Genomic DNA, 9,761 nt, shown 5'->3' with positions numbered 1-9,761 from the left:
AGATAATTTCTCATTAGAAACCATGGAGGCCAGAAACAGTGGGATGGTAAAGTCAAAGTACTGACCGGGGCGGGGAAGAAACCCTGTCAGTCAAAAGTTCTATATCTGGTAAAACTATCTTTCAAAACTAAAGGATAAATTAAGACATTTCCAGATAAACAAAATTGAGAGAGTTCGTCTCTAGCAGACCTGCCCTACAAGAAATACTACTGAACTAAAAGGACACTAAATAGCAACTTCAGTCAACATGAAAAAATAAAGAGCACTGGTAAAATTACATAAATAAATTAAGATGCTATAAATGTATTTTTTATTTGTAACTCCTTTCTACTGACTTAAAAGACAACTGCATAAAGCAATAAATACAAATCTATGTTGATGGGCATAAAATGTATAAAGATGTAATTTATAATAATAACAGGGAGGGGGGAATGGAAACTATACAGGAACAAATTTTTTATACTATTGGAATTAAGTCATTATTAATCCAAACTGTTGTAAATTGAGATATTAATGGTGACCCCCAGGGCAACCACCAAGAAAACAAATAAATTATACATAGTAAATAAAATTACAAGAGAATTACAGTTGTATAGTAGAAAATAACTAATACAAACAACAAAAGAAGGCAGTAGTGGAGGAATAGAGGAACAAAAAGGACATATGAAATACAGAAAAGAAATAGCAAAGTGGCTGACACAAATCATACTTTACCCATCACATTAAATATAAACAGATTAAACTTTCCAATTAAAAAGCAGAGACTGGAAGAAAAGATTTAAAAACGTGATCCAGCTACACGCTGTCTACAAGAGAACCACTTTAGATTCAAAGGCACAAATAGGTTGAAGGTAAAAGGGTAGAGAAGATATACCATGCGGAAGATGTATCAACCAAAAGAGCTGGAGTGGCTGTACTAACATCAGACAAAATAGACTTTAAGGCAAAAATTGTGACTAAAGACAAAGAAGCACATTTTATGATGATAAAGGGTCAATTCCTCAAGAAGAGATACAATTATAGACATACAAGTGAGTGAAGTAAGTCAGCCAGAGAAAGACAAACATCATATAATATCGCTTATATGTGGATTCTGAAAAAAAGAGTACCAATGAACTTACTTACAAAACAGAAATAGAGTTACAGATGTAGAAAACAAACTTATGGTTACCAAGGGAGGGATAAATCAGGAGACTGGGATTGACATATACACACTACTATATATAAAATAGATAACTACTAAGGACCTACTGTAGAGCACAAGGAACTCACTCAATACTCTGTAAAGACCTATATGGAAAAATAACCTAAAAAAGAGTGGATATATGTATAGGTATAACTGATTCACTTTACTGTATAACAGAAACTAACACAACATTTTAAATCAACTATATACTCCAATAAACATTTTTTTAAAATATACAAGAACTTAGAAATAGAGCCCCAAAGTACATGAAGCAAACAGATCTTTAAGAGGATACAGGAGAAGCAGCTCTCTCCTAAATATTTGACCCCCATGACTCATTAGGGTGCTTAATAGTCTAGCACTAAGGATTTATTCCTTCGAGTTAAAGTTTTCTCTCCTTTAGAGTTCTTTGTTAAAGTATCAATATGGCCCTGAACACCACTGGCATTAACACCTTAGCTGAAATTGGTTTAAGACCCTTTGGAGCAGTGACCCCTCATGACAGAGACAAAGGGTTGAGCCATTTATGATGGAGGATGCAGACGCCGCCTGTGGGCCTGGGGGAGAGAAGCGGGGAGGGGACTCCAAGATTGGGCAGAGGTATGAACACTGGGGAAAGAGTACAGGGCGGGGAGAGTGGGAGAAAGTCGGGGTATCACAGAGAAGCAGAAAAGACCCCAGAGGGGCTGTGAGGGGAAATAAGTGCGGGACAAAGAGCAAAGCGACAGGGCTGTCGGTGTGGTGGTGGAGCTCGTGGGGGCCACTCAGGGTGAAGGCAGCAGCAGACCCGGGAGAAGCCCAAGGAATCAGAATCGGGGAGCGAGCATGGGGCCAGGGATGCCGACGAGCACAGGGCATCCCTGCGTAAGCACCGGGAACGGGCTGAGTCCGGGAGCACCACGGCAGGGAGGGAGAGTGGTGGGACGTGGGCCCGACTGGAGAACCAGGAAACCCGCAGGACAAAGATGGGCAGGGCCAAGAGGCAGCGCTGGACACAAGCTCAGAAGCCGGGGGGATGGGCTGGACGAGCAGGCGCACAAACGAGGTGGTGTCCGTGCACTTCCCAGTTACGGGAGGACGCTTAGTGTTAGCTGCTGCTCAACCTGAAACTGAGGCAAGGCAAGGGGTCTGGGCAGAAACTCGACCTTGACCATGACCACAGCCCCTCCTTGTCAGCACCTATGTGTCCTGGGCACTTCACACGCACTGCCTCCCGTGATCCCTAAACATCCCTGTGAGGTAGACATGGAAACCTCCCGTCTACAGACAGACAGGAAACCTGCTTAAGGGACTTGCTCAGGGTCATGCCAGCAGCAAGGGGGTGGAGCTAGGAGGCTTTTCTGACACACTGTGCTAGGCTCTGGGCCGGGCTGGCGGCCACTGGGGTTGCTTCAAAGGAATAGGGAGGGAAGGGGCAGCTGACCCAGGGACACAGAACGTCTGAGAGTCTCTCTGAGGTCCCTCTCTGCCATTGTTTTTTCAGGTGGGGCTGGAGAAGGAAGCAGCAGAGGCCTAACGACCCTTCCTGCCCCTCTTTCTGCCTGGATCTTTGCGGGTTCGTGGGGATTTGCCCAACATGCCGGAAGGCCAGGCACTAGGGCCAGCCCACCCTGCTCGAAACCCAAGCCAGGGACTACTGTCTGGGTACTCAGGGAGCCCCGGCTACAGCCTGCTGGCCCCATGAGTCCCGTTGACGTCTCTGTTTTTTGTCAGAAGTGGGAGAGCTTGTTCACTTTCTCCACGCTGTCCCCTCTCTTCTACCTGCCCTCCACATGCACACACTGACATTGGAGAGCCACTTCTGGGTGACCCGTCCCACTATGAGACCATCAGCAGTGCCCTCTCTTAGGGAAAGGAGCTGCCTGTGGGTCCCTGCACACCCGGACTGGGGGCCAGCATAAGTTAGACACAAGCCCTCTGAACAGGAAGAACCTGAAGCGTGAAACAGCCCACCCCTTATTTTACTGATGCGACGGGGGCCCGGGAGGGAGCAGGCTTGCCCAGGGTCCTGGGCACCTCCTGGTGCCCAGTGCTGGCTTTGTCCCCCACTTCTGTGGGCTCCCAGGGGCCTACGAAGGCTGGACGAGAGAGAAAGTCTGCACGCGGCGGCTGCCGCTTGCTTGTGGCCCATGGGCTCTGACCCTGAGGCTGGTTTGGGAAAGAGGCCACAGGAATACCCTTGGGAGCTCTGGCCAGTGGCTTTCCCTCCCGCCCCGCGGTCGGGCTGGCTGTGTGCAGGTGTCTTGAATCACCTTCTTGGAGGCCCGTGGATACTCTCTGCTCCCTTCCTTCCTGCATGCCCCACCGCACATGGACATCACCCAGTTTCCTACGGGGGGCCTGGGTCTAGCCCTAGAATGGTCATAGGCAGTGATATTTATGATCATTGCATTCAAACTCCCAGCCGGGGCAAGAGTGCCCTTGCCAACCCCCTGGACACCAGCCAGTGACGCTGGAGCGCTGCCAGGGGTTGGGACCTCACCACCTAGCGGACGGGCCCCCACACGGGCCCAGATCAGTCCCCTCCATCCAAGTGCCCTGTGCCGGGGCCCTCACAGGGGTGCCAAGGCCGGCAGCTACCCTCTGTTCACGCTCAGACCCCAGCAAAATGTCAACATCACAGCCACACTTTAAAAAGAAAATAGAGCCTTCTAGAAAAAAGTAACATAAAGTGATATCAGTAACTGCGGACCTGGTGTTGGGCCTCCCTGCTCGCCTGTCAATCTGCCCTGTTAATCATCATGTACGAATTTTGAAGAGCTATTTTGAGAAACATTTAGAAGATGGCTCTTACATAGCTACATACCCTTATTTATACCCTCAGACATGGCCTCTCTGTTCAGCAACAGATGGCTTTGTTGCCCTGGTTTTCTTTTCGTCTCCTAGTCAAAGTCAAGCAGTTAGAAGCCACTCGCTGACCCCAGGCGCACATTTATCACCCACGCTCCAGCTTGGCGTCAGGGGTCTGGGTGGGCGGCGGGGAGCAAAGACTGTGGGTTTTGGAAGGCGTGGCTTCAGAGAACCCCAGGGGACAAACACTGGAGGCATGGTGGCTGCTGAGAGAGGAGGGGCCCGGGAGCTTGGGAAGGAGCAGGACCAGCGCGGGGAGAGGCTGGAACAGGATGCAGGTGCCCCAGTGTGCTCTTCTCAACACCCGCGGGCATCTCGACGTCCACGAAGCACCTGCCAAGGGTATCCCACTGCCATCCAGAGAACAGGCTCCGAGGCCAGACCAGCTGCCCCAGTGCTGTGGCTTTGGCCTACAGGAAGCAGCAAGTCTGCCTTGCTTAGTTGCCATGGCAACCTCAGTGCCGAGGCTCCTAAGGGCAGGGGGCGAGAAGGGAGGTGGGAAAGGCACGTGGTGGCTTCTCTGGAAAAGCCCATCTGTTGTCTCCCCAGGAAACCAAGCTGGGGGGAGAAACAAGAAAGGAATAGGCAACTGGGTCTAGACAGAGAAGGGGGAGAAAGACCCCAAGAGGCTCCAAGAGCAGCTTTCCTGACGGGATGTGTTTTCCTTCCTTTGGGGTGGGGGACATCGCTGACAAGGATAAAGGTCTGGGTGGGCCCTGGTGAGGGCATCTGTGCAGGAGGCAGGGTAGGCCCTGTGGCCTCAGGCCTGGGTGGGAGTCCTAGGGGACCTGTATCAGCCGCAGCAGGCTTTCTTCTTGGCGGGGCGGTCAATCTGAATGGTGTCCTCCCTCACTGTGTCTTCTTGTTCCTTGAGGATCCTGGGAGAGGGGAAGGTAGAGTGTCAGCAGCAGAGAAGCTGCTAGGCACCTCAGGTTACAGGGTCATGAGGAGGGACCCACCCTCCCCAGAGCATCAGAGAGTCCTCCAAGTCTCCCCCGGCGAGCACAGGTGCACGACTATAATTTGTAAAGCCAGAGTGTAGTCAATATGCGTCCTTCATGACACCTCCTCCAGGAAGTCTCCCCTGATGCTCTGATAGCATGTGGATCCTTTCTCCATTATAGCCCCATCACTGGGTGTAATGCCCTGCTTCTGTGCTGGCTCCCTCAGCAGAGGGTGAGGCTGATGGCAGAGACTGTATCTTTTGTCTCTGCAGCCTATCACAGTACCCAGCACACAGCAGAGGCTCAGAAATTATATTTATTGGTTATTAACTTTATGGTGGGGCTTCCCGCATGAGCACAGCTCCAGATTAACTATAAGAGGTGAAGGATTAAAAATAGCATTAAGTATCTTATCCCTGCTTTATACCTTCCAAGAGCTTTCACCTGAAGCATGTCTTCTGATTTTCACAACCCTTGAGTGGGCAGGGAAAATACGATGGATGTTCCTATGCTGGGGGCAAAGCTCAGAAAGGCAGGGTGACTTGCCCCGGGAATCAGTGGCAGAGAAAACCCTAGAATTTTCCCCATAGCTCCCTACGTCTTCCATAACCCCAGCGCCTCTCCAGTGCATTGAAGAAGTTGTCCTGAGCTCTTAGTTACTCAAATAAAAATATTTTTTAGATGCCCCAAGGTGAAGGCTGAGCACAAAATGAGCGCTAGTCAGTATTTGCCGGCTGGATGGATGGACAGATGGATGGAGGGAGGGATGGATAGATGGATGGAGGGGTGGATGGAGGGAGGGGTGGACAGATGGATGGGGGGAGGGATGGACAGATGGATGGAGGGGTGGATGGATAGATGGATGGATGGAGGGAGGGGTGGAGGGACAGATGGATGGAGGGGTGGATGGAGGGAGGGATGGATAGATGGAGGGAGGGGTGGATGGATGCCTAGATGGATGAACGAGTGAATTGCCCAAGGATTGAGATGGGGCTTGTGTGGTTCTGTTTCTTTACCCTCAGTGTAGGCAGAGTGGGGCTGATCTTTTGAGTGCTGTCCTCTCGGGTGCCTCTGTGTCCCCCACCGCAGCCCCTCTCCTTGGGTTCCCCTCCCCCTCCCCCAGGAGCCCACGGTATAACCCAGCTGGCTGCCAACTAATCCCTGCTAAAATAGTAGCCAGCATCGAGGGGCCTCTGATCTGACCCTTCCCAGGAGGATTTGCATTTCAATAGAGGATCGCTGGGAAGAAGGCAGGCTTTACGGCTCAGAAGACTGCAGTTGGGGGGCGGGCGGGGTGACAGGCAACGAGGCTTTCTCTTTGTCACTGTGTTTCGGGGGGCTGTCCCTCACCCCTGGGGTCCCACACAAAGGCCTAGGCCTCCAGCCGCTCTACCCAGATGGCTCAGATGGACAGAGGGACCGGCTGAGTGGTGTCCCTTTACCTGGCCAGATGGAGCACGGACTCTTGGGTGTTGTGACCGGAATAGGCACTGCATTCGTAGAAGATCAGGTTGTGCTCCTGGAATCAGAGAACAGAGGGCATGAAGGAGAATATGGGGGGCGGGGGCTGGAGGGAGCCATGGGGGGCATGGGAGAATGCCCCTCTGCACTTACCACACCCTCACTTCCTTGTGTCATCCCCTCCCCACTCTGTACCAGGTTGATTTCTGTCCCTCCTGCTCCCTGACTGATGCAGGCTCTGGAACTATCTCTCAGGGGAGCCGTAACAACTATAAAACAATAGGACCTACACTGCTGCCTTCGTGTTTTACACTTTCTGGAATTGCTCTCCGGGATGTACGGGCTCCTTTCTTTTCACACCAGCCTGTGATGCAGGCCGAGACACAGAGGCCAGGGTGGGCAACATCCATCCCACTTTACAGGCAGGGAAACTGAGGCTCAGGAGGGTATGAATGGCGGGTGGGCCTGTTTGGGTCACAGCGGGGCTCCCAGCAGCCTGCTTTCCCCAGGACACGGGCACAGTTAATTCATACACCAGTTAATTAATACGCCGCTGCCCGCGCCATCCGCACTGGCTCCACAGGACAATTGTCCATCACTTTGCTAGGCAGAAGCTGGACTGTGAGAGTGGAGGTAGGGGTGTCGTGGCCAAGGCCCATCTTATTCCACTTGTCACTCCCATTAATAGGTTTCCTGCTTCCTTAATGACAATGCTAATGGCATCTGGCATGAGCCCTGGAGGCTGACGCCCTGGGGGGGTCGGGTAGCTGAGTGCAGACACTTCTGTGGTTGCAGATCAGGAGGCCCCGCGAACGCTGGCCCAGCTCCATCCTCTGCCTTCACCTGGTCTGGTCCCTGCACGCCTCGGTTGGGCCCTGACTCCCCTTCCATCTGTGGAAGGTTTAAGGCTTTGTGTGGGTGCGGGCAGCACGCAGGACCTAGAACTGGGAGACGTGATTTGCCTTCCAGCTTCGAGTCCTGACCCCACCCCTGGGGCCGGGTGAGAATTTGAATAAATCACTTAACTTCTCGGAGCCACAGGGTTTTTTTCCACTAGAAAGGAAGAGAGAAAGAGAGAAAGACAGAAAGACAGAAAGACAGAAAAAGAAAGAAAGAAAGAAAAGAAAAGAAAATGGGATGACAAACTAAAAACACAGGTCTGCACTTCCTTAATCAAAAACCTTGGATCCAGATGCATTTTGGAATCCAGAATTTTTGAGTTTTAGAAAGTGAATACTTGTCTATAATACATATTATATAATAGCCTCTGTGGATCTGGGATAGCAGGCTATAATCAAATATATTAATAATTCTTCAGTGAAATATTTGAATATTTATTCAAAGTGAGGTAAACAAAACCCATAAATAGCCTCACATCGGTTCCGGTCAGGATTTTTCTGCCAAACGCAATGCAAAAACCTCTGTGCTCAGAGCTCCTTGGACTGGGAATTGTGGATGCAGCCCATGGACATGCAGCTGTGGGACTCTCTTCTTCCTTTTTCCCTTGAGTTTCACCACCTGTGCCTGCTTTCCTAGCCTCTGAGGTCCTGAGTCCCTGTCTGGAGCAAAGCACACGGAGAATTATGGAATCCTGGGGCTGGGAAGCCCTATCTCCCCAGACACACAGTTCCCCAAAAACCACTCTGAAGCAGTAGAGGAAGCAAGGAGCGAGCATGGCTTTTGTTGCTGCCTGATTGCCATCACGCTGCGACAGTTCCCTGCTTGGGCAAGAGGGTCGATGCTCATTTTAATGGCTGGCTTTGCAGTGCCCGCCCTGAATTTATCTGGAGTTTGCAGCTTGGACGCTCAGTCTCGGTAGGAAGGATGGATGCTCTAACAGAGCTGCCCAAGGAAGAGCACGCTGCCCGACAGGCAGTGAGTGTTTCATCCCTGAAGGCAACCAAGTAGGGAAACACAGATGATGGGATTCAAGGATCAGCTGGGGGACTGAAATAAGTAACCTCCTACTATCTGAGGATTCATAGTTCTGAGTTCCAAGGAAGAGAATCTGGGAAATTCCCCACACCTGAGTCAAGTTCTCTGCGGAAACTTCCACGTGCGGCAGCTGGACCAGCCCCACGATGCCAGGACACCACCCAGCCCGACTGCTGACTTCACAGGGGGCTCCCAGAGAAGGTTCCCACTCCGGCTCTGGGGTGCATGCCCGACTCCCCTTGGGGTCCCTCCCTGTCCAGAGAGACGGGGATGCTCGCCCCTCACCTGGGCCAGCTGCTCTCCTCTGGGGTGCATGCCCGACTCCCCTCGGGGTCCCTCCCTGTCCAGAGAGACGGGGATGCGCGCCCCTCACCTGGGCCAGCTGCTCTCCCAGGCCCCGCGGCACTTCCCGCTCCTTCTCGTTGTCAACTTTGTTGCCCAGCAGAAGAACGGGAATGCGGTCTCCCACAGCTTCCTGCGGAACAGATAATCCCCCAACTGAGAGAAGCATCCTTAAGGAGAACCGGGAAGGGCAGGTGGAAACACTGGCTGCAAAGACACAAACTAGCTTGCGAACCCACTGCTGCCACGAAGGCTGGTGGTAGCAGAGTCACCCCAAAGCACAGAGGGGACCACCATCTCCCAGAGCCCCAGTTTGCCGGGCTTCTGCAAGGTGCTCAAGGCTGCCTCTGGGTGCCTCCCAGCCCTCTCAGTGCAGGGACCCCCCCTTTACCCCGCTCCCCGTGACCTGGCACTGGGAGCAGGCTAGGGCACAGCTGGCGCTGGTACAATAGGTGTCCGTACGGAGCCCCCGAGGGCGTCCCCAGGTGATCAGACTTGATCGATGTGACCAGAGTGAACAAGGAGTTGCTCAAGGGGCTTTTGAGGAGGCCCAGGGGCTGCACGGTCAGCAGTGTACCTCTGGCGGCCTTGAACTGGGCACGTAGCTCCCCGAGGGCTGGGTCCACATCCGAGTCACGGTCTTGGGTCCACAGCACGTGATCCGTGACTGTCATGTGCCTCCCTGGAGGTCACCCCATGGGGACCCCTGTCCTGGGTGCCCTGGCTCTGAAGGAGCCCTGATCTGCAAGAACGGGAGCCACAGCAGTCGCACTTCATGGGCCAGAAGGACAGGTTTATTCCAGGGCTCAACCCTACTTACTCCTCCAGGGGCTGTCCTGTGTCATATCAGCCAGGGGCCTGCACCCCAGGGTGTCTGCACCCAGGGCCCCTGAACCCTAGGGTCTTTGCACCCCAAGGTCCCTGCACCCCAGGGTCCCTGCATCCCAGGGTCCCTACACCCCAGAGTCCCTATATCCCAGGGTCCCTACACACCAGGGTCCCTACATCCCAGGGTCCCTACATCCCAGGGTCCCTACACACCA

The 9,761-nt window shown here is 52.6% G+C and overlaps 1 protein-coding gene across 1 annotated transcript in view; it reads right to left on the bottom strand.

Annotated features, from left to right (window-relative positions):
* Positions 1–293: 293 nt before the first annotated feature.
* The window catches only part of CRACR2A (calcium release activated channel regulator 2A), a 120,033-nt gene continuing 110,565 nt past the window's right edge, over positions 294–9,761 (bottom strand). Inside the window, exons 17-19 of the mRNA XM_033867174.2 lie at positions 8,750–8,851; positions 6,423–6,499; positions 294–4,914 (exon numbers count right to left, since the gene is read on the bottom strand). Coding sequence (XP_033723065.1) covers positions 4,830–4,914; positions 6,423–6,499; positions 8,750–8,851 — 264 coding nt within the window. The 3' untranslated portion in view covers positions 294–4,829. The remainder of the gene's footprint in view (positions 4,915–6,422; positions 6,500–8,749; positions 8,852–9,761) is intronic.

The sequence above is a fragment of the Tursiops truncatus genome, chromosome 11 (assembly GCF_011762595.2).
Source record: "Tursiops truncatus isolate mTurTru1 chromosome 11, mTurTru1.mat.Y, whole genome shotgun sequence".
Classification (NCBI taxonomy): Eukaryota; Metazoa; Chordata; class Mammalia; order Artiodactyla; family Delphinidae; genus Tursiops; species Tursiops truncatus.
Note: the sequence above shows the minus strand (reverse complement) of the source record. Positions and strands in the feature narration are given on the sequence as shown.